Source organism: Bubalus bubalis, chromosome 2 (genome assembly GCF_019923935.1).
Source record: "Bubalus bubalis isolate 160015118507 breed Murrah chromosome 2, NDDB_SH_1, whole genome shotgun sequence".
Classification (NCBI taxonomy): domain Eukaryota; kingdom Metazoa; phylum Chordata; class Mammalia; order Artiodactyla; family Bovidae; genus Bubalus; species Bubalus bubalis.
In genome coordinates, this window is record NC_059158.1 from 158,800,117 (window position 1) to 158,826,218 (window position 26,102).

The 26,102-nt window shown below is 36.8% G+C and overlaps 1 protein-coding gene across 12 annotated transcripts in view; it reads right to left on the reverse strand.

Annotated features, from left to right (window-relative positions):
• USP37 (ubiquitin specific peptidase 37) overlaps positions 1-26,102 on the reverse strand; it is an 87,225-nt gene that overhangs the window by 48,858 nt on the left and 12,265 nt on the right. For all 12 annotated transcript variants that reach the window (XM_025278256.3, XM_044937790.2, XM_044937794.2 and 9 more), the window contains 6 exons: positions 23,232-23,403; positions 19,585-19,685; positions 16,844-17,022; positions 16,446-16,523; positions 9,004-9,101; positions 6,964-7,048 (listed from right to left, as the gene is read on the reverse strand). In XM_025278256.3, the coding sequence (XP_025134041.1) occupies positions 6,964-7,048; positions 9,004-9,101; positions 16,446-16,523; positions 16,844-17,022; positions 19,585-19,685; positions 23,232-23,403 (713 nt within the window). The remainder of the gene's footprint in view (positions 1-6,963; positions 7,049-9,003; positions 9,102-16,445; positions 16,524-16,843; positions 17,023-19,584; positions 19,686-23,231; positions 23,404-26,102) is intronic.

Genomic DNA, 26,102 nt, shown 5'->3' on the forward strand with positions numbered 1-26,102 from the left:
CTCCGTTACAGTATTATCCCTCTAATGAATGGAACATGATTTCATTGTTATTTTATAATTTCCTCATTATTACCTAAGTTGAACATATCAGTCTTTCTTTATGGTTTCAATTTCTGTCTTAAGAATCATTCTATAAAGTAAGGTCAGAGAAATGGTTTCCTATATGCTTTTAACAATTTAAAATCTTGTTTTCCCTCCTATTCAGGTCTTTAATCTGCCTGGACATTTACTTTTTGCATCCTATAAAGCAGGAATATGATACACTTTTTTATAAGGAAAAACCAACTGTACTCGAACAACTTACTATGTGCCAAGGACATCTGTTAGCCACTGTTTAGTTTTTTACTTAAAAAAGAAAATTGTGAAATAGAATAGAAAAGTCCAATGTGTAGCACAGTTGTTTAAAGTGTGGAGCTTAACATATTTTTATAAAGCAAACACATAAGTAACAACTATTAATGTCAAAAACCTCCAAGTGCCCCTTCCCAATCATAACCCTGAAGTTATCATTAGCTTTCTATCAGCTTTATTCCTTACTATGTACTCCTGTACACTATAGTTTGGACAAGACAAATGTATATTTTTTCATCCTTCTGTTTTCAACCTTTCTCCATCTTTATACTGCAGTTCTCTTTTACATAGCATATAGATTATTATTCTTCCTTTAAAATCCAGTCTTTTACTGAAACATTTAGTGTATTTATACTTACTGCCATTACTGATGTAGGTTAATAACCTAATACCCTTGGTCTACTAATTCAATCATGTGTCATTTCTGAGTCAGTATTTATTAATTTTTCTCTTCCTTATGAGTTGTTTTTTCCTGTTTCTTTGTACACTTTATAATATTTTCTTGGATGCCAGACACTGTGAATTTTATCTTGTGGGGTATTGGATACTTTTTATTTCTATAAACATTCTCAAATTTTGTTCTGGGATGTGGTTAGGTTACCCAGAAACAGTACAATGTTGGATTTAAGGTCTGTTATCTGGAAGCAGAGCAGCAATTCGTCTAGGGTAAGTTTTTCCTCATTAATGAGACAAGTCTTTTTGTAGGCATTCAAACTGTCATTAGGGAACAGGAACTATGCCTGGCTTTATGTATATTCTAAGTATCATCCACTTAGATCCTTTAGGGTGGTTCTTTCCCTGGCCTTTACCAGTCTCCTCACCTGCACATGCTGCTCAGCACTCAAAATGAATACTCAAGGGGGACTCTGCAGATCTCTACAATTCCTTCTTTGTGTAGCTTTCCCTTCTAGTACTCTGCTCTGTGAATTCTAGCCACCTTGCATTCCCTAGTTTCCTAGCTCTGCTTCCTCAACTCAGGAAGAGCCCAGGACTGGCTCTGCCTGGTTCCCCCTCCCTGTGTGGCAACCTAGAAACTTTCACTAGCAAGCAAGCTAACATAGTCATAAGGCTAATTTGTTTCCCATCTCTCAGGGATCACTGTCCTTCACTGATTCATGTCCAATGTCTTGAGATGCAATGTTTCACATAGTTTGTCCAGGTTCTTGGTTGTTTAAGGAAGGAGGATAATGTGGTCCTTGACAGTCCATCTTGGACAGAAGTGGAAGTCATCTTTAACTTTTTAATGTCTAAGTTAATGCCAAAAATGTCCTTTTCATCATAGGGGACTGGAAAGCAAAAGTAAGAAGTCAAAAGATACCTAGAGTAACGTTTGGCCTTGGAGTACAAAATGAAGCAGGGCAAAGTCTAACAGAGTTTTGCCAAGAGAATGCACTGGTCATAGAAAACATCCTCTTCCAACAACACAAAAGATGACTCTACACATGGACACCACCAGATGGTCAATACTGAAATCAGATTGATTATATTCTTGGCAGCAGAAGATGGAGGAGCTCTATACAGTCAGCAAAACAAGAATGGGAGGTTGAGTGGTTCAGATCATGAACTCCTTATTGCCAAATTCAGACTTAAATTAATGAAAGTAGGGAAAATCACTAGATCATTCAAGTATGACCGAAATCAAATCCCTTACGATTATACAGTGGAAATGACAAATAGATTCCAGGGATTAGATCTGACGGACAGAGTACCTGAAGAACTATAGAAGACGGAGGTTCGTGACATTGTACAAGAGGTGGTGATCAAAACCATCTCCAAGAAAAGAAATGCAAAAAGGCAAAATGGTTGTCTTAGGAGGCCTTACACATAGCTGAGAAAAAAAGAGAAGTGAAAGGCAAAGGAGAAAAGGAAATATATAAGCATCTGAATAGAGTTCCAAAGAATAACAAGGAGAGATAAGAAAGCCCTCCCAAGTGAACAATGCAAAGAACTAGAGGAAAACAACAGAAAGGGAAAGACTAGAGATCTCTTCAAGAGAGTCAGATATACCAACGGAACATTTCATGCAAAGATGGGCATAGTAAGGGACAGAAAAGGTATGGACCTAACAGAAGCAGAATATACTAAGAAGTGGCAAGAATACACAGAAGAACTATACAAAAAAGATCTTCATGACCCAGATAACCATGATGGTGTGATCTCTCACCTAGAGCCAGACATCTTGGAATGTGAAATCAAGAGGCCTTTAAGAAGCATCACTACAAACAAAGCAAGTGGAGGTGAAGGAATTCCAGTTGAGCTAATTCAAATCCTAAAAGATGATGCTGTGAAAGTGCTGCACTCAATATGCCAGCAAATTTGGAAAACTCAGCAGTAGCCACAGGACTGGAAAAGGTCAGTTTTCATTAAAATCCCAAAGAAGAGCAATGCCAAAGAATGTTCAAACTACTGCACAATTGGACTTATTTCACATGCTAGCAAAGTAATGCTCAAAAGTCTCCAAGCCAGGCTTCAACAGTACGTGAACCGAGAACTTCCAGATGTTCAAGATGGATGTAGAAAAGGCAGAAGAAACAGAGATCAAATTGCCAACATCCGTTGGATCATCGAAAAAGCAAGAGAGTTCCAGAAAAACATCTCCTTCTGTTTTACTGATGTTGCCAAAGCTTTTGACTATGTAGATCACAACAAACTGTGGAAAATTCTTCAAGAGATGGGAATATCAGACCACCTTACCTACCTCCTGAGAAATCTATATGCAGGTCAAGAAGCAACAGTTAGAACTGGACATGGAACAACAGACTGGTTCCAAATTGGGAAAGGAGTACGTCAAGGCTGTATATTGTCACCCTGCTTATTTAACTTATATGCAGAGTACATCATGCGAAATGCTGGGCTGGATGAACCATAAGGTGAAATCAAGATTGCCAGGAGAAATAGCAATACACAAATGACACCACTCTTATGGCAGAAAGCAAAGACGACCTAAAGAGCCTCTTGATAAAGATGAAAAAGGAGCATGAAAAAGTTGGCTTAAAACTCAGCATTCAAAGAACTAAGATAATGGTATTCAGTCCCATCACCTCACAGCAAACAGATGGGGAAACAATGGAAACTGTGACAGACTTTATTTTCTTGGACTTCAAAATCACTGCAGATGGTGAATGTAGCCATGAAATTTAAAAAGATGCTTGATCCTTGGAAGAAAAGGTATGACCAACTGAGAGAGCATATTAAAAAGCAGAGCCATTACTTTGCTGAAAAGGTCTGTGTCATCAAAGCTATGATTTTTGCAGGAAAATCAATTCTGAATATTCATCGGAAGGACTAATGCTTAAACTCCAATATTTTGGCCACCTGAGACAAAGAGCCAACTCATTAGAAAAGACCCTGATGCTGGGAAAGATTGAAGGCAGGAGAAGGGGACGACAGAGGACAAGATGGTTGGATGGCATCATGGACTCAAGGCACATGAGTTTGCATACGCTCCAGGAAATGTTGAGGGAGGCCTGGTGTGCTGCAGTCCACAGGGGCTGCAAAGAGTTGGACACAAATGAGAGACTGAACAACAACAAAGTTAACTGTGGCCTCCTCTCAAACAAAATAAGGAACTTAAAATGTTTTAATTTCCCATACTCTTCTCCACTCATTTATTGTAACCTCTTATTAGTATACTATTCTGTTAATCTTTTGTTTTCAATCCTAATCATTTTTATAAAAACTATTAAAATATATTTAGATGCATAATAAGTCTGGAAAGATATTAGTAATAGCAGTTGCCTCCTGAAAGAAAATGAACAAGTAGGAGTTAGGAGAGATTTACTTTTCACTGCATGCACTCTGTAGCTTCTGAAGTTTCTACCATATGCCCCTATTACTTCTACAAAAGAATAAATTTTAAAGGTACTTAATTTTTAAATATGCTTAAAATTTTTTTTGCTCACTGATTTTTCTTACTTCTACTCCTTCCTTTGTTCACTTTTCTTCTTGCTAAATAAATTCTGTCCTTGCATTTTTGAATGAAAATTTAACTGGATGTGTAATTCTTTGATATCCTCTGTCCCTACTGTTGCTGATGTCAGTCTGTTTTCGTTTTATAGATGATATTTTTGTTTCTGGCAGCTTTTAAAAATTTCTTTACCCATCATCTTCCACAATGTAGATTTAAAAAATATGTATCCGCTGTTTGGCATTTGTTGAGGCTTTTCAGTGTGGACTTTCATCATTTTCATCCAGTACTTCTTTGACAAATTTCCTTCCTTTATTCTCCTTAGTCTATTTTTTTTCTTCCAAAATGCTATTAAGACATAGTTAAGTTCAGTCGCTCAGTTGTGTACGACTCTTTGCGACCCCATGAACCTCAGCACGCCAGGCCTCCCTGGCCATCACCAACTCCCCGGAGTTCACCCAAACCCATGTCCATTGAGTTGGTGATGCCATCCAACCATCTCATCCTCTGTTGTCCCCTTCTTCTCCTGCCCTCAATCTTTCCCAGCATAAAAAAAGAAAAAAATGGAGGGTAGACCAAGAAGCCCTACATAAATCTCTTTTTTATAAATTCATAGATTTTTAATGAATTTGAAATAAATTTTCCATAAATCTTTTTAAATAAAATTCATTTACATTTACAATCTCTTTATCTATGCTACATCCTATGATCATGCATTTTTGCTTGTTTAGTAGCTGTCTCAGTCTGGACCTCTAATCTGCACAGGACTTTGTATCAGGGGTTCAGAATTTTTGCCCCTACATAGGGAACATTAAAGCAGATACCAATTAGTGCAAACCCCATTTTTGGATATTTGCTTTCTATCAGGCTTCCCCAGTGGCTCAGTGGTAAAGAAACTGCCTGCAATGTGGGAGACGTGGGTTTGATCCCTGGGTCAGGAAGAGCTCCTGAAGGAGGGAATGGCAACCCACTCCAGCATTTTTGCTGGGAAAATCCCATGGACAAACGAGCCTGGTGCGCTACAGTCCATAGGGTTTGCAAAGAGTTGGACACAACTGAAGTGACTGAGCACAAGTAGAGGGAGCATCAGGTAAGCAGCATATTTAAGGTTCCAAACGTAGGCAGTTACACAGAAGTGTCTGGGCTTGGTTTACTAGCACAATGGAGAGGGAAATGGCAACCCACTCCAGTATCCTTGCCTGGAGAATCTCATGGATGGGGGAACCTGGTGGGCTGCAGTCCATGGGGTCGCAAAGAGTCGGGCATGACTGGGCGACTAACACTTACTTACCAGCACAGAGGGCAGTTCGAGATATCCAGCTTCATGTATCTTCAGATAAGAAATCAGGTTCTGATTGGGGGTCATGTTCAGTTTCCAACCTCATGTTGGTTTTGAAGACCCAGCCCTAAATACTTGACTCCAGTCTGGGTTTTATACGTGCTTTATGGCTTCAGCCTTTACTCAGCACTATTTTTCTTACCAGTCTGAAAATTTTCATCGTCTCTTTGAGGGCAGTTTTGTATTAAAAGAAATTTTTATTTCTTCAATAATTCCTGTGTGCAATGAATATGCTCATTCTATTACTTTGAAAAGAAATCTGTATTGTATTTAAATAGTTGAAAACCAAATTTAGTTTTTTTTCAACTTGGATTCCTTTAAGATTCTTCTAATAAGCAGAAATATATTAAGCTTCCTCTTTTAAATTCAAAGAGTTAACCATTGCATTCATAAAGTGCTCGAAAGATTCCACCCAAGGCTGAGTATATCTAATATCAAATTCTTTAACTCACCTTAATCATTTAACACAAATAATCTAGGTGTTTTTACCACTTTGAATTAAATTCCAGCAAAAAATAAAATATGACTTAACTGGTCATTATCTATGAGTGGTCATTATGCTATATAATAGCATATTTATACTCTCACTTTTTACAACTGCCCTTCTGTGTGGCAATCTATGAACACATCTCTTTGACAAGTGCTTAGCAGTTGTCTTATATATTCATACTCAATAAACCTCAAAAATTTAACCTACATCTCTGTGTGTCAGTCGCTCAGCTGTGTCCGACTCTGCAACTCCACGGACTGTAGCCCACTAGGCTCCTCTGTCCATGGAATTCTACAGGCAAGAACACTGGAATGGGTTGCCATTTCCTTCTCCAGGGGACCTTTCTGACCCAGGATCAAACCCGGGTCTCCTGCATTGCAGGCAGATTCTTTTCCATCTGAGCTATATTTCTAGAATCACCAAATTAAATTTCTGACTAGCCTTTTCCAGTAAAAGATACTAAGGTTAAACTTTTTGCTCTTTTAGGAAAACACCTTAAATTCTGGTAGGTAGCTTAACAAACATGCAAGCAATAAAGGCAATTTTAAAATGTCTCAGTGGGGAATTACTTTACTTGGGATGATGGAAAATACACTGGTCTAGAATCTGATCACACTGCCAGTCACAACCTGTGGCCTCAGGACAAGTCTTCCTAGACATCAGGTTTATACACGTGTTGAAAAACATAAAAGGTAATAGTTTGAACTAAAACACTTCTAGAGTACCCTGTAAGTAAAATGTCATGAATCTGTAATTTTCATCTATGTTGTTAAATACACTGGTATTCATTTAGAGCACAACACATAGATCCTCCCATCATTTAATATTCTGAAGAAAACTCTTTAAGTTCTCACAAGGCATATAGTCAGTGCATACCTGTCTAAGTTAGTGCTGCCAGGAGAATAGTCCTTGGCTGCAGTTCTGCTACCATAAAAAGATGACGACTGCAAAGGTAGAAGCCCTAAAAAAATGAACAGACACAGGAAAAATTTAACTCCTAAATCAACCATTCAAGTTCATTTAATAATAAAATTACGCATTGGGCTTGTTTACATTTAACTCTATTTTCCCCTTTCTTTTCATCAAAGTAATACATACATATGCATGTCTGAAGAGCAAATGCTGTGAAAAAGTTTATAAGAGGTTACAAAAGAATATTCTCTAGTCCTAAAGCTCCACAAATTTTTCTCCCAATTTCTAACCAGTTTTTGCAATTCAGTTTCTCTGATTTCCTCCATAACATTAGGTATAATTTATATAACATTTGTATAATTTCTCAATTTATTAATTTTAAACAGCATCAGCTGGCTCCCTCAAGAAAAATTAGAATTTCTCATTTATATCATCTCTACTCTTCTTCTCTTCTCTCCAACCAATTATCAGTTGTGTTATTTTATTATTTTATTTATTTTTTGTCTGTGGCTTGTGAGATCTTAGTTCCTCGACCAGGGATTGAACTCCGGCCAATGACAGTGAAATCACCAGGTCCTGACCACTGGATTACTTGGGAACTCCCCATCAGTTGTGTTATTTGAGTTCTACTGATGAACTTTGCAATGTTAACACACTTAAAACTCTCTACATTTTGTTCCATGAAACTTTTTACCACCTGACCCCTTATACTTTCCTCTCTCTCTCCTCTTCCACATCAACACTTGTAAGATGTACCATAACTTCAACAGTATTAAGTATTAATGCATCTATTAAGTATTAATACATCTTTAAGTATTCTGTTTTCTAACTATAGTGAAAGTGAAAGTGACGTTGCTCAGTCGTGTCCGACTCTTTGCGACCCCATGGACTGTAGCCTACCACGCTCCTCTGTCCATGGGATTTTCCAGGCAAGAGTACTGGAGTGGGGTGCCATTTCCTTCTCCAGAGGATCTTCCCGACCCAGGGATTGAACCTGGGTCTCCCGCATTGTAGGCAGACGCTTTACTGTTTGAGCTACCAGGGAAGTCCTTTCTAACCATAGGTTGATTGTAAAAGCTGAAAACCAAAAAACAGAATTTATATAATGAATTATTACTTCAGAAGTGATAATTATATTAGAGCTTTCTCTTTCTGTCAGAGTCTCTAGAGTTCAGATGAAATGAATTCTCTCCAACTCCCAATTTATCAAAATCATGCCGTATTTTAGCTTTCTTCAATTTCAAGTTAAACACAATATTCAAATCAATACTAGATACATGAGTCTCTAAGAAGTTCAGAGGACCAGAGTGATGCTAAGTATAGGAAGCAGCAATAAAAATTCAGAGACAATCTTTTAGTTTTTGTTAAAAACAAGGTGAGCTTATACAACTGCTTTATGCGATAATTACAAGATCTTCTGGAACTTCTAATAACCAGCAACACTGATAAGTTTTAATTTCAATAACTTTAACTCCTTGGATTCATTCCATGGTCCAGGTACTTTGACAATGAAAGAACTTAATTCTAGGTAGTTGAATAGGGAGACGTAAAGCTTAAATTCCTTGTAAGCAAAATAAAAATTCCCTTATAGTTCTAATATTTTAAAAAATATTTTAGCTAAGTACTAGGATACAAATTAGGACTTCCCAGGGGACTCAGTGGTAACTAACCCTAACCTGCCAAGCAGGGGACATGGATTTGATCCCTGGGTTGTGAAGATCCCCTGGAGAAGGAAACGGTAACCAACTCCAGGATTTCTGCCTGGGAAATCCCATGGACAGAGAAGCCTGGTGGGCTACAGTCCATGGGGTCACAAAGAGTTGAACACAACCGAGTGAATAAACAGCAACAACAGGATATAAATTGACATCCAATAACTAGTACAAAATTTATGCAGTGTTCCTAAATATGTGAGAAATATGCCTCAGTTTACATTTCTATTCCTAGTCTAATACTATATATCATATCATAAATGAGTAAATTATGCAAAGACCAAATACTTACCTGATGTCCTATTCTCTTCTGACTGTTTCAAACTCAGTTGCTTCTCTCTACTGCTGGTTAAATACTTTCTTGAGGGATCTGTCATAGCCTTGTTGTTCCTATAGTTAATAATTTAATTCAAAACATATATGTATAAAGATATAATTCTTAATTTTAAACAGTTGTCATTAGAATTTACATTTCAATTGCTGAATTAATTGATGTGCTTAGAAGTTACGCTACAAGGTGTTAAAACCTTATGCAAATGAGAATCATAAAAACAAGCTTTTCATTACCTAGTCAAAAGTCAATCCAATCCAAAACCCTGGTTATTAGGCAAAAATGAAGGAGCAGTTCCTTTATAAAAAAGTCAAATCAGAGACAGCAAGAATATATAGGTTTTCTTTGCCAAAAGCAAGCCCAGCTGAAATGACTCAGCTACTAAGACCAAAAGAATCAATTAAGAACTAAAGTGAAAAAATTAAAAGTAAAAAAACATTGAAAATAAGTAAATAAAAAGAAGCAAACCATTCAAGCTTGATAATGAATAGCTCTAAAAAGTAAAATAAACAAAATCCAAAATGTTCTTATAGTCTATGTAATTTGAAATGTTATTTACTAAATGTCAACATTTCAGTTCACAGTGACTAAACTACTTTAAGTTCATGAACATAAAGTTAAAATTTCTTAAGCCCCTTTCCCCTGATCTATTATTCCCAAATACCTGAACCTATATTAAGTAAAGAGGGTCCATTGAGAAACATGCTCATGCTTTGATTAAAAGTGCTTATTTTAGGAGATCCATCATGAATAAAGCCTACAAGCAGACAATGTAGATGCTCCACCCAGATTCCCTCTGATTTTATTTTTGTATCTTCTCCTTCACACCAATTAAAGTTTTTTTCCTCCCAATTTTTTTTTTTTAATATTAGAGTATAGGTGATTAACAATGCTTTGTTACTTTCAGGTGTACTGCAAAGTGATTTAGTTATGCATATACATGTATCTATTCTTTTTCAAGTTCTTCTATTTGGGTTGTTTTTTAAATTTTTTTGATAGCCAGTACCTAGGGTTCCTCTTCACAAGATTGTCCTCAAGCTACTAGAGCCTTTGCCTGCACTCTCAGAGTCAAAAGTAAGGTCAGGTGCTAAAGGATAGAAGTCAAGCTCCCCTGCCTTGGATTAGAATAGTTTTAAGGTGAAATGCATGTAACAGATTTTCTCTCTGGGATTAGGATGAAGCCTGAACTCTGCATTTTTCTGGTCAGAGATCAGATTTCTGTCTGAGATCACACTCACTCATTTTCTCCTGCACTGCAGTATCTTGCTTCCCCCAGTCCCTTCCTGGTATCCCCTGGGAATAATTCCTAACTAAATCACCTGGACACTACTCTCCATTTCAGGGTTTGTTTCTGAGAAACTTGAACAACAGTTAGTGCTAGAAAAGGGTCTAGGAAGCACACTCTAAGGACAAGATTCTGGAACTGGATCAATTGTTCGGCAATGGTAGCAGAAATACCATTGGCTGGTGGTAAAATCTTTGGTATCCTAAAGTGTAATACCACCAAGACTTTTCATTTGTAGTGAACTGCGCTGGGACAAAGTAGAAGAGGATATAGCTCATGCAATCTTTCCATCGTCTGAAAAATGTGGTAGACAGCGTTTGAAAAATGCGGTAGAACATAGAAATGTTCTAAAACTGGATTATGGTGATGGTTGCACAACTCAAAAAATTTACCAAAAATACAGAATTATACATTTAAAACAGGTGAATTTTATGGTGTATAAACTGTACCTCAATAAAGCTGTTGAAAAAAAAAATCCCAAATTATTTCCTTCCTTGTATCCAAGCCCTCTATTATGAAATGCCATCTGTTTCCCTATCCCTTAATGAGGCTGGCCTTGTGATTTCCTTTTCCCAAAAGACTCTAACAGACACAACAGTACCTGAGTCCTGATTCTAAGGCTACAGGCACCTTGCAAATTTTCACTCATTCTTTTGGAACCCTACCACTGCCATGTGCTTAACTCCAGGGTAATCCTACCAGGTGAAAAAAAAAACATGGCTAGTCTCCTGCATCACCCCAACCACTAGACAGCCAATGGCCAGTCATACAAGGAATGCCACTGTGGACCAGCTAATCCCGAGCCAACTTACCAAATGACCATGCATGTATGAGAAAATTAGAGAATCCAGTCACAACTGGCCAAGACAGGCCTAGATATACAGAACCACTTAAGTGACCACTGACTTATAAGCAATAGTAAACAGTTACTATTTTAAGTATATCGTTATTGCTACTGCTAAGTCATTCAGTCGTGTCCAACTGTGTGTGAACCCATAGACGGCAGCCCACCAGGCTCCCCCGTCCCTGGGATTCTCCAGGCAAGAACACTGCAATGGGTTGCCATTTCCTTCTCCAATGCATGAAAGTGAAAAGTGAAAGTGAAGTCGCTCAGTCGTGTCCGACCCTCAGCGATCCCATCAACCGCAGCCTTCTAGGCTCCTCCGTCCATGGGATTTTCCAGGCAGGAGTACTGGAGTGGGGAGCCATTGCCTTCTCCAAGTATATTGTTATACAGCACTAGATAACTGATATAGTGATATGGGTTAAATAATAATCATAAAGACTATGGGTCATCAAGGAACTATGCAACCAGAGCAAGCCATCATAAGCTGGGTGCTATCATATCCATGAAGTTGTAAGATCAGGAAGTTACAGCAGTAATCCATCATAAAATGCAAGTGGTATATCCAAGTAAACAAGAATAGATAATGAAAACAGATCTATGAGGATTCTGGTGACCAGACAGAAGAAGAAAAAAACCTGTGCCTGATTCATGGATGGATCGTCTCGGTACATTGATACAAGCTGAAAATGAACTGTTGCTGCATTGTAGCTCCACTAAGGGACTGCCCTGGAACACAGGACTAAGATGAAATCCTCCACTGTACAGAGTTTGAGAAGTGCACCTCACTGTCCATTTTGTATGGAGAGAAACGTGGGCCAGAGGAACCCTGGATGGTGGTAAATGGTCTAGATGGATGATCAGGGGCCTAGGAGTAAGCCTGGAAAATCAGGGAAAAAAGATTTATGAAAGAGGTTTATGCACAGTATGTACAAAGGGTGAAGATCTGTTTCACATGTTAATGCTCACCAGAGAACTTCACTGAAGAGACATTAAACAATCACCCATGGTAACTTGTCTAGTGGATGCCAGTCAATCTCTGTACTCAGCCATCCAAATACTTCCACAAAGGGCCCATGAGTAATAGGCATGGTGGTAGAGGTAAAAGCTCCAAGTGCACCCTAAAATAGGGGATCCCTTTTAATAAGTCTGGTTTAGCAACTTATGCTGCTCAATGTCCAATTGTTCAGCTACTCTAGAGGCTGATCCCTGGCCCTTGAATGAATACTATCCCCTAAGGAAACCAACCAGACATTTGGTGATAAGTTGATTACATTAGATTCCTTCCATCCCAGAAAGGGTAGCAATTAATTCTGGCTGGGACTGGCATATTATTTAAGGTTTGCTTTTGCCTTTCCTACCCACAGTGCCTTGGCTACACTGCTATCTGAGGGCTTTATAAGAGTATATGATTTATTAACATGAAATCTCACATAACATCATTGTGGAATGAGGAATCCACTTTACACAAAAGAAAAGGAGGAAAATAGAGTAAGGGCATATGGACCAAAGGATCCACTGGCCCTACTGCAGATCACATTTACCTCAAAGCTGACGGCCACAGCCTTTTAAAGGTGTAGATTAGAGATGATCTCGTTAGGAACTGGGTGCCCTTCAAGATGCAATATATAACATAAACCAACAGGCCATTACATTTATAGAGAATACATGGGTCTGGAAACCAAGAAGTAGGAATGCCTCCGCTATCAGTCTTAACAACACACTTGGAGAATTTGTGCTTCTTGTTCCTTCAATTTAGATTTTGTGGATCTAGTGGTTCTGGTTTCCAGAGGAGGAAATTTTTCACAAGAGAGGACAAGAAGAATCCCATTTAATCTAAAGCGATGGCTGCTACTCATTTTGGGCTTCTCATGCTGGCAGAGCAACAGCCAAGGAAAGGAGTTACCAAACTGTAACTGACTTAAATTATTATAAAACAGCAGGGTAGCTGCTACATGATAAGAGCAAGAAGAATATGTCTGGTATAAAGGAAATTCACCAGGGAATCTCTTGGTGCTTTCAAGCTCAGTTTTAACTCTGAATGGGTAATTGCAGCAACCACAGCCTGACAAGTGCACAGTGACCATGGGCTCAGATCCCTCAGGGAAGAAGATATCAGTCATACCACCAGGAAAGTCATCAACACCATTAGAAGTGTTAATGAAAAAAGCAGCAAATCCAGAATGGATCCTAGAAGTAGATAATATAAGTTATAGCCTCAAGGCTATTTGTAGCAGTAAGGACAAAAAGAGCTACAGCTCATCCCACTAATCCTCCTTTTTAAATATTCTCACCCAGAAATTGAAAAGCATCAATGTGAAGAACCTATAATAAGATGGTGGGGCTTTCCTGGTGGTCGTGTAAAGAATCAGCCTGCCAATGCAGGTAACATGGGTTCGATCCCTGTTCTGGGAAGAACTAGCTCAGTAGTAAGACAGAGGGTAAAAACACAGATATTACTGACTGGAAAGCTGGTGAGCACTGTTATATCTCAGCAAAATAGTCATAGAACTGTTACCTGTAATGTCTTAGGAGGCAGAACTCAAAGGAAAAGACTGAGACAATTAAGAACACTGGTCTGTGTTAGTGCTTTTTACTGCTCTCAGCAAGTTCTATCCAAGACAGATAAATCTGGGTTAGAACTAGCAGGTTTGCAATCAAGGTTGAAAATGAATACATCTCTCTGTGCCAATGTCCTAGAATTAAAATTGTGTGGTAAGTGGAGGTCATATGGGACTAAAAAAATCCAATTGCTTCTGATTCTCAAACTAAGGCAATGCTAAGAGGTAACTAGAGAAGTAGTTTGTGAAAAACTGATGTTAATATTAGGGAAAACTGGATGAGGGGTATATAGGCACATCTCAATATTATCTTTGCAACTTTTCTGTAAATCTAAAATTATTCCAAAATTTAAAAGAATCAAAATAATAATTAATTAAAAGAATCAAAATAATAACAAAAATACTGGCCCTAATTATTTCTCAAGCCTATAAAACCCTGCATGTTCTACCTTTAAAAAAACTTCTAAAACTTTTACATTTCTAGACTTTTCTAAACTTCCAGGACTACATCGGCATCAACTAGGCTACAAAGCTGCATGGCTCCAAAGAACAGAGTCTTCAAAACCCCCTTCAGCTATGGCCTTGAAAGATAACAGACAAAGGGAATCTGTTAAAGGGCAAAGCCACGAGTCATATGAAGTACAATGAGCAAGGGTTCCTCCCAGAGGATCGGACAGACTGTTACAGGGGTTAATTAAGAACTTATTCCACTGCTTTCACTGTCTTCACAATTTCTGCCTAACAAGATTTTATCTCTACTATAGACCAGTGACTCCTCAGTTCCCAATCCTTGTCTTTTCTAAATGGAAATTTTTGCTGTGGTTATCCTTTGCTTACTCCAGCAATGTATAATAAATGCTATGTGTGTGGAGACAGGAGTGAGGAATGCAGATTAACTTGCTTTTTAGTTTTTTGGTACAACACCACTTTGCCAACAAAGGTTCCTATAGTCAAAGCTATGGTTTTTCCAGTAGTCATGTATGGATGTGAGGGTTGGACCATAAAGAAAGCTGAGCACAGAGGAATTAATGCTTTTGAACTGTGGTGCTGGAGAAGACTCTTGAGAGACCCTTGGATGGCAAGAAGATCAAACCAGTCAATCCTAAAAGAAATCAACCCTGAATATTCATTGGAAGGACTAATGCTGAACCTGAAGTTCCAATACTTTGGCCACCTGATATGAAAGAACTGACTCATTGGAAAAGACCCTGATGATGGAAAAGATTGAAGGCAGGAGAAAGAGACGAGAGGATGACATGGTTGGATGGCATCATCAACTTGATGGACATGAGTTTGAGCAAGCTCCAGGAGTTGGTGATGGACAGGCAAGCCTGGTGTGCTGCAGGCAAGGGGGTTGCAAGGAGTCAGACACAAATGAGCAACTGAACTAAAGTGAACAAGACCATGAGGTGTATAATCCAAGGCACAGCTGGACCTTATGGAGAGAACTGCACATAACCCAGAGATCCTGGACTCTGAGCTGGATATAATGACTAAATGAGATTTAAAGGCTGTCTCCATCAGGGTGAAGGTAGGGGTACTCTGCATATGGGAAGAATGATTAACAAAGGTAAATCTTTAGCTAGAAGGGTAAACTATGGCAGACTGTTGTCCCCAAATAACCACTGTACTCCTTTGTCATAACAGTAGAATTTGGGCGAGGCATACTTCCCAGATCTCCTCGTAACTTGATATAACCACATGACCAAGTTTTGGCCAATGTAATATGCATAAAAGTTATGTATACAAATTTTCAGCCTACACAAAAGCTGTATGCCCTCCCTTTGCTCCTTTCCTCCTTCCCAGTAGGAATATAGATATGAGAGTGGAGGCTGAAGCTAACTTGGTTCATCAAAGGGAATATACTTATTAAGAATGGCAGATAGAAGACAAAGGAACCTGAGACTATGGTGATTGTAGTTTAAGAGAACACACCAGTCTTATCAGCTACCTAGATTTTTGTATCTGTTACAGCAATAGAATCAAGAACTCAAACTATAAAACGTTTCTTTAGCTTTTTTCCCAACTTCTTTCTGGTGACCCTTTGGCCTTCAACACCAGTTAACTGACTACCAACCGACTTCTGTTAAGGTATTAACTGGCAACTGTGTAATAAGTTTTCTCTCTCAGAAGACAGAGACAAAAAAACAAAATCCACAAGTCTCCCATTATGAGGAAGAGGATTGTGAGCTAGTGACTGTCCTACTGCAGGCATGCTCTTTGTCCTACTGCAGGTGTGCTCTTTTGTTCAACCCCAAAAGTAGCTCTAAAAAGACTGATGCTCCTTGCCTAGAACCTATGCTGGTTTTAATACCCTTTTACCCCTAAGTTAACTTTTCACACAAATAAGGTAAAAATTGTACTTTTTTTTTTTTTTTTTTACAGGTAAAGGGAAGAAGGAAGGAAGGGGGTTCGTATTAAAAGAGCAGCAAACAAAAAAACACTTACATAGAGTTCTTCAGCTCTATCCTTATTATAAGTGTTGCAAACAAATAAAGCTAAGATGGGAGAAGTGCACCAAAATGACCAAAGCAATACTAATGGCCAAATCCTCTCTCTATTGAGCCTACAGTGTACTGTTACCAAAATACTCTAAATCCTGTTCTGTCTTTGCGATTCCCATAAACTGAAGACCATCCCAATTTTCTCTAGTGGTTGTAATTATTAATGGAAGAAATACCGATTAAATGTTATATAAGTTCTTAAAACTTACGATGATGAATCATTTTCCTTAGGGTAATCTTCATTCAACTCTGAGCCAGATGACAGCATTCTTTTTCTCTTTTCAGTCCTACAGAGAATAGAGAAAAACGGTTATTTCACATTATTAAAAAAGTATAAACCAACATACTCAAGAACAAGAACTGTGACTACTGCTATCTAACTCTATACACCACATTTAAATATACTGTGTGTCTGCAAGCTCTATACATGTCACTAACATAAATCACAAAAGACAAATATTATCTCCAAAAAATGCGCTTTACAAGTTGTTTTTTAACTAGAAGTCTCCTTCTTTTCCCCAAGTTATTGGACTTTCTAAAAGGCCTAAAAGACATTTCTAAATAGGCAGAGTTAATGACTAAGAAAGAAAAAAAAAATCTTTCATACCTATTTTCTAATAACCCTGATCTAAGAGGTGTGGATGTAGATGTCAAAGAGGGAATTGTCCGGGCAGGAGTTACTCCATTTCCTGCTGCAGCCTTAATCGATCCTCTACTTGGATTACCAAGAACTTTTCGAAATGGAGTATCATCTTTAGTTTCCAAACTTCCTCTTTTTGAAGAGACCTATAAGAATAAAGTTTAACATAGCTATTTTTTCACATTAATTGGCATATGTTTAGACCAGTGATCCTCATATATGGAATTTTAAAAAAAATATCCACAACTGGAGACCCATCTCCAGAGATTCTAGCCTATCTGGTCTGGGGGTAAGCTCCATTCATCAGTACTTCTTTTTTTAAAGAACATTAGGTGATTCTAATCAGTGTCAGATATTGAGCTTGACATGTATTTTCCTATAGTACTCTTGTAAGCTTAGAAATTCCACAGCATACCTAGAAGCAGAAAAGAATTTGCTCTGAATTACTGATTAAAAAAACCAAAGAAAATAACTTCACAGACATAAGAGCCACATGAAAGTAGATCTGTAAGAAAGAAAATCCAATTATGAGTAATTTAAAGTGAGCTTCCCTGGTGGCTCAGCTGTTAAAGAATCTGCCTGCAATATGTGAGACCTGGGTTCAATCCCTGGGTTAGGAAGATCCCTTGCAGAAGTACATGGCAACCCACTTCAGTATTCTTGCCTGGAGAATCCCCATATACAGAGGAGCCTGGAGGGCTACAGTCCATGGGGTCACAAAGAGCTGGACACGATTGAGCGACTAAGCACAGCACATTACATCAAAGTGACATAAATGTGAGAAAAAGGAGCAACAATGACATTTGGTTGCCACAATTTAAAAGCCAAGTCACATGTACAGCATATGATTTTTGAGGGGGTTCTAGTATGGAGAAATGAAACAAATACATATAATGATGGGGAGATTGAAGGTGAGACAGAACCTACTGGCAGAAGATGAATCAAAGAGTCTACCCCAAAACACAGCAAAAATATTCAGAGAGAATACACACTTTAACTCTATGGAAAATTTCTAATTACTTTCCACAGAATTACAATCTTAGAATAAAAAAAAAGAATCTGAGGTCATCTGGATGAATGATTTAAAAAGCTGATTTTCAAATGAATAATTGATTCTCAAGATTAAAAAAAAAAAATCAAAACACTATTTTAAAAGCCATATACTGAGAAGTCTCTTTTATCACCCCAATGTCATTCACTCAGTTCTTCTACTTCCCATCCTCCTACACCTTGTAAGTATTCTACATTTTTAAGGAAATGAAAATCAGTATTTTATTTTTCTAGTTACACAAATGGTAGCATGCTATGTGCATACTGTTTTGCATATTTTTCAACCTTTTTTGACCATGACCCCACAGTAAGAAATATTCTACAACGCAATCCATTATACATACATACAAATAAAACAGAAAATTTCAAAAATCAGTACTTATCCTTACTGTGTAGAATATGTTCTCTATTATTTTCTATTCTATTTTATTTAATGGTAGTCACAACCCACAAAATTGATTTTATAATCCCACTATTAATAGAAATCATTATTTGTGAAAGTATAAATATTTGCTTCTGCTAGATACATTAACACTTACAATTTAAATATTCTAACACTTAAAATTTCTACCTGTAAGTGGATGAACCTCAAAGTAATTATGAGTGAAAAACCCAAACAAAAAATTATACACTGATTCCACTTATATAAAACTCTAGAAAATGCAAAGTAATCTAGAGTGACAGAGAGCAATTCAGTAATGGCTTAGGGATGGGGCCAGACAGGGAGCTGGAGAGAAGGATTACAAAGGGGGGTGAAGAAGCTTTCAAGGGCTATGGCTATGTTCACTAGGTTGATTATGGTGATGATTTTGCAGGTACGTACATAAATCAAAACATATCAAACCGCACACTTTAAATATGTGCAATTTACTGGATATCAATCATACCTCAATTAAAATGTTAAAAAAACAAAAACAAAAAACACTCAACTTGTAAAAAGAAGCTAACAAAAAGAAATCTTATTCACTGATTGCTTAGTCCAGTAAATGGTTTAAGTAATCAACCCATCTCTACACAGTCAAACAGAATTCATTACTTACAGGAGAGTTTCAAAGTTTCTCTATACACCTGGTTTACCTTTGTAAGACAAATTAAGAGAGACATAGGACTGCTAAGGTGCAATAATGCAACGTAAGTCTCAGGACTGGCTGAATATTTATGAAAGAAAAACTATTAAAAAGCAAATAGAAGACCCAACAAATCAGTCTAATATCATATAGTATAGGTAAAGTTCATAATGTAGAACAGACTCAAAAAAGCATCAAAGAAATAGCAACAGCAAATATTTACAGGCTTGTTAGTGGTATTGGGGGCTAAGCATTTTTATAATACACATTATTTCACAGCAATGCTTAAAGTATTTTTGCTGTCTCAATTTTACAGATGGGTACTAAGGCTTGAGATACTTAAGAAGGAGCTTCTCCAATGGCCTATAACTAGTAAGAGGCAGCACCGAATCTCAAACCCACATCTAACTTCAAAGCTATGTTTTCAAAAACTACACTGTGATAAATTTCAGGTATGTGGAAAGTATCCTTGTGATAATGCCAGAATTATTAGACATTACAATCTAAATTCTACTTCCTGCAACTACCTTATAGAATGTCTAAAATTATCATCTTTAAAAAAAAAACCTAGAAAGATTCAAATGAACATACCTGATTGTCTGAATAAGAAAGCTGCCTGTTGGTTTCCTTCTGTGAGGTCCTGCTGCCCAGAATAGCTCCAAAACTACCAGAACCCTGAGAAGGTTTCATGGCTGGTAGGGGGGAAAAAAAATCCAATCAATTACTTTACTAAGAGATTTGTCATTATTATTATTTAATACTAAGGAAACAGAAACAGGAAAAATAAAACAAATCTAAGTGCTTATCTAACAGAAAATAATTCTGACATGTACAGTGACAATTTAGAGCTAGGATCAAGCAAAAAATTAAGTAACAATGCAAAAACTTGGAAGTATGTAATGGAAGGATAAATTTTTGAACGCCAGAGATTCTCCTGTATAAACATTTGCTAATTAACACTACAGCAAAGTCAGTCAGTGAACTAACTTTGGACACTGGATGCTAAGCACATGTCAGAACCAGTGACCGACATACTTTTAATAATGCATACCCCAAAACTTTCAAAGTTCAGCAAAGAGAGTAAGTGGCTTTTTTTCTAAAGAAATCAATGCTAGTTTAAAGGACATGCAAGGTAATGTATAAATATGGATTTTTATATACTTTAGAAAGTATTTCAAGGAAATTTCCTGGCAATTCAGTGGTTAGGACTCCGTGCTTCCATTGCCAGTGGCCCTGGCTGGGGAACTCAAGATCTCATAAGCTGCAGGTGGCCAAAAAAAACTCCCAGTAGTCTATATTTTAATTTTGTTAATTTCCCACTGAAGATCATTTAGAATGTTTTAATTTAGAAACATTGCAAATAATGCCAAACATCTTTTTACATATCTTCTTGCACTACTGCAACAATTTTCATAGGATAAAATTCCTTAGAATAAGAATTGTTGGAAAAAAAAAAAAAAAGAATAGTTGGGGTAAAGGATGTACAATTTTAAACTAAATTGATACTACCACTATTCCTCAAAAAAAAAAAATCTCCAAGCTCCTACCAAGTATATTAGAATATCTTGCCTCCCCTCACACTACTGCCAAGGTGATAAGAATTTGATTTGTTTAATTATTGGTGAAGCTGAGAATTTTTTCACATTTATGAGACACTTGTTTTTCTTCCTGAGTTTTCCTATATGTCTATTTCTCTACTGAACTGTCTTTTTCTTACTGATTTCGAAAGTCAGTATTTAGCAATATTAGAGTTCATTAATGTAAGTCACAACCGGTATTTGATAGGTACACAGTAAAATTTAGCAATATTAACTCTATCACTGTGACTAATACTTTCATCTTTTCTTCTTTCCTTGTCACAGAGATCATTTAAATTTTTTACACAGTCCAAGTTATTAATCTTTTCCTTTATTGATTCTGGTTTTATGTCTTACTCAGAAAGGTCATTCCCATTCACATAATATGTTAAAATCCATTCTACTCTTCTAATAATACTTTTATCACTTTTTTTTAACACTGAAATCTTTGATCAGTGTAAAATCTATTTAGATGAAGGAGTAAGATAAGGACTCAGTTTTACTATCTTCTTAAACGTTAGCTAGTTGTCCTATTTATAGACAACACTGTTCATCAACCATTAGTCTTTTTCCCATTGATTTCAAACACCACACATTATACTTTAAATGTTTCAAAGTGTTCTTATATTCATTAACTTACACTTTGGGGCAGTTACGGCAACTTAAACCTAAAAGATTAAAACAACTTGCCTAAGGGTACAGAATAAGTTAAGTCCACAGCTAGTCACTCTAAAAGCCACAATGACTTACTGTGTACCTATCAAATATCGGTTGTGACTTACATTAATGAACTCTAATTTTTTATTAAGCACTGAAATTAAGGTAAGAAAACATTCATTTTAGAGATGAGGAAACTGAAACTCATTTATTAAAGGAACTGCCCAAAATTGCACAGGATATAATGAGCAGGGCTAGGATTCAAACCCAAATCTGTTTAGGTCCAAAGTGTTTTTCCATTACACCATGTTGTTCAGACTCAAATCTGGGCCCCAGTCTGCTGTGCTTTCCACTCTAATACATTCAGAGACATACTTTCTTACATATGTCAATTTTTAAAACAGTGGTTCAATTAATATGATGGAATAAAACAAAAATGTAAACAGAAAATAAAACAGAAAATAAAATAATAAAATAAAAAGAAAAGAAAAATAAAACAGAAATGTAGACATAATCCCTAACATATTCTAAAGCTTTTAAATGGCACTCAACTCAATTCTAAAATTCAGTATTTAGAAAACTGACATGGTTCATTCAGATTTGGTAACATGAACACATGATGAATATGAACCAAATGGCAAACAACCATAAAAAAATTTTTTTAAACAATAGTTTATCAAATAGTGATTAAATTCAAGCAAAGAGGCACTGCTACATCTTTATTTTCTAAATGTTTTTAATGTGTTATATTTGTTAAAAAAACACTCAGCAGTTTTTTAACTATAAAATACCAGTAATAACAAAGTTACTGATGATGACAGAGCTGGAGAGTAATAAAAATAAGAGTGAAAAACTCATTTTGAGCAACAGATTACTCCTAAAATGATGCTTATAAATATGTGTTCTTTAAAATCAAAACATTTTACATGAAAGGGGTTGGAGGAAGTAGGGGAATCTGATCACACTACTTGAATTTCTATGGTACCTTCTGTTTTTATAGAAAAATAAAACCTCAGAAAAAGTTTCATATAAAAAAGCAACTATATAACATTTATGTAACAAGTTAAGTTTTCCCAAATGTAATTTAAATCCTACTCCTTCCTTAGACACACACTCTTTTGTGGAATCCTTAGGGTGTTCTACATAAACAATCATATCATCTGACAACAAAGACAAATTTACTTCTTCCTTTTCAATTTGGATTCTTTTCATTTCTTTTTCTTGCTTAAGTGCTCTGCCTAGGACTTCCGGAATTATGTTGAATAGAAGGGGTAAAAGAGGTCATCCTTGCCTTGATTCTGATTTTGGAAAACCTTTCAGTTTTCTATCACTGAGCTACTGGCTTTTCATATAAGGCACTTATATGTTGAGGTAAGATAGATTCCTTAAATTCCAACTTTGTTGAGTGTTTCCATCATGAAACAAAGTTAAATTTTATCAAATGCTTTTAATGCATCAAGATGATCATGTGGTTTTTGTCCATCATTCTGTTAAATTTGATGTATCACACTGCCAGATTTTTCCCATATCTTAAACTATTCTTGCATTCCAGAAGTAAATCCCACTTGGTCATGGTGTATACTCCCTTCAGTGTGATGTTGAATTAGGTCTCCTAGTATTGTGTTGTTGGGAGAAGGCAATGGCACCCCACTCCAGGACTCTTGCCTGGAAAATCCCATGGACGGAGGAGCCTGGTAGGCTGCAGTCCATGGGGTCGCTGAGGGTTGGACACGACTGAGCGACTTCACTTTCACTTTTCACTTTCATGCATTGGAGAAGGAAATGGCAACCCACTCCAGTGTTCTTGCCTGGAGAGTCCCAGGGACGCGGGAGCCTGGTGGGCTGCCGACTATGGGGTCACACAGAGTCGGACACGACTGAAGTGACTTAGCAGCAGTATTGTGTTGAAATTTTTGCATCAATATTCAAGAGGGATACTGGCCTACAATCTAGTAATATTTTTTATAACTGCTAATGTTAGACCCTCGGATGATTAGTGCTTACCTGCATTAAGCCTGTTTTGATGGACTGCATCTAGAAACAACCTCATTTCCTCTGCATCCTTACTTGGTACTTTATCAATAGACAAGAAGCTGTTATCTTGTAGAGTTAACATTAAGCGGCTTTGCTTTGCTCCACTGGGTCGAAGCACCACATTTTTAATGTTATGACTTAGCTGATCAACACAAAAGAAGAGTACCATTAAAAATGAATTATAATGAAGCATAATAAGTTGTATAATGAATACTAAAGTTTATACGTTCTAAGATACATTTCTTACTCTTTCCCATATTAATTTAGTTTTTTTTTCTTTATCCAATCAAAAAGAGTTTCCATTTCTTGATACATTTAAATCAAAGATTTCATTTCTAGGAGAGGCAAACACTATTAAAATTTTACAGAGTAATCCTAACACTCTTGACTTTTTTGGTAGAAACTGCATATTTTCAGGTATAGTTACAAAAACAAAGAAGTTAATTTTCTAAGCCTTGATGGTTATACCATCACCAGTTTAGAAAGTCATATTGGATTAGAGGTTTTTTTTCTTTTTAAACAAAAGCTTATAAAATATCTAGGAAGTGGTTTATGTAGTTGCAATGAAAAAGGATATTCTGATCCAAACTATAATCCTGAAAAGAATTCTATTTCTCAAAAACACATCAACATAAACCTTTACCTACATTAGAACATCTTTTTTTTTTTTTTAAACTATCTAAGCAGGCTCACTTAACTTTCAATCACAAAGCTCATAAGTTCTCTGGAACTCTCTTAGCTTGCTTCTCCCACTCCCCAGAACTGGTTCAGTACTTCTCTTATACTCTTCCAGACTCTGGATATATGCTATTAAGTGATAACTTTTATTTTTTCTTGAATGAAATTTTTCCAAGACTAAATCAATAAATCTTGAACTTTATCTTAATAATTCTCACAACCAGTCATCCTTATTTTCTAACATTCTCCCTCAGCAGGCATATACAGAGGTTTCTAAAGTTGCCTTTTGCTGAAGACATACCCTCTGAACAGCATAAAGAAAGAAGTAAAAGCATCTCACAATTTTTAAAATTAGGGATAAGTGACCTTGTGACATTACTTTGTCAACAAAGGTCCGTCTAGTCAAGGCTATAGTTTTTCTAGTGGTCATATATGGATGTGAGAGTTGGACTATAAAGAAAGCTGAGGGCAGAAGAATTGATGATGCTTCTGAACTGTGGTGTCGGAGAAGACTCCTGAGAGTCCCTTGGACTCCAAGGAGATCCAACCAGTCCATCCTAAAGGAGATCAGTACTGGGTGTTCACTGGAAGGACTGATGTTGAAGCTGAAACTCCAATACTTTGGCCACCTGATGCGAAGAACTGACTCATTTAAAAAGACCCTGATGCTGGGAAAGACTGAAGGCAGGAGGAGAAGGGGACCACAGAGGATGAGATGGCTGGATGGCATCACCAATACAATGGACATGAATCTGGGTAAACTCCAGGAGTTGGTGATTGACAGGGAGGCCTGGCGTGCTGCGGTTCATGGGGTTGCAAAGAGTCGGACACAACTGAGCGACTGAACTAAACTGAACCGACCTTACGACAATTTTTAGATAAAGATGAAAAAACAATTTACCAGACTTAATTTATATTTCAAATTTAAACAGGTTTTAGACTCAAGCAGGTCTTTCCCTCACCTCCCAAATCTAATATTAGAGTTAAATCTTGAAATCTCTTGAAATCTGTAGTTTCTTCCTTTTGCTTCTTTCACTGTCTTATCCTTTGCTCAAGATTTTCATTTCTCATCTAACTCCCACAATAACCTCTTACATGTCCTTATTCTCCCACTACCTCTTGAAAGTCATCTGCCTAGCTGCCAAAGGAATTTAAACTTAAGATTCTTGGCTCCCTAGTAACTGAGTTCCCTTTAGTATGACAAAGAAGATCTGGATATTTCAAGATCTGGTTTCTATGTAGCTCTTAGCCTCTACTACTGCCATTCACTCTCCACTGTGCATTTACTTTAAAATAATTTTCTGGTTTCCTGAATGTTGATTCACACTAGCATGTGTCTGTACATTATAGAAATCATCTTCACCTTAACTTCACTGTGTCTAGCAAATTCTTACCTATCCTTTAAATCCTCAGAGCACAAAACACTTCCTTCTTTATGTTACATCAGTATCTCTGAGGTATCTTTACAGATGAGAATGCATTTGGTTACTCTTAAGTTTGAGAGGAAAAGTGCCTCACTCAGCTCTGTATTCTTAGCCCAGTACCCATCACAGTAATCTACAGGTGGTTAACAAATGAATGCTGAATGCAAAACTGATCTAGAACCAAGATGAAAAGTTTAATCACAGGTAGACTCATCATGCTTCTAAAGATCTATGTTTGCTTAAGTATTTAAATATTTACTGAATGCTAATTTGAGTTGAGGACTGAAAGACTGAATCTCTGTTTTAAAAAAATCTTTCATTGAGATGGTCATATGTATATGAATGTGGTAGAAACTATTGTTTCTATTACCCATGTCACCACCTACAATCTATTTAAGAATACTTTTGATACATAAAATCATAACCAATTTATTTTCAATAGTTTAAAAGCAAAAATTAATAGAAACTTTACTTCAGCTCAAGTTCTCAAGCATAAAGTTTTATAAATTAATCTTCAAAAGAGTACTTTAGAATATTACACTTTTATATAATCTAATTAACAAACATAGCATTTTTAAGTGTAGAAAATGTAAGGCATTAAATTCAACTCATATCAACAGAAGTAATTCTTGGCTGTACAAGATAAAATTGAAAACAAAATTATTTTTTACAGTGATAAAATAACGAGGTCCTTCAAAAGTTAACAGAAGAGGGACTTCCCTGGTAGTCCAAAGGTTAA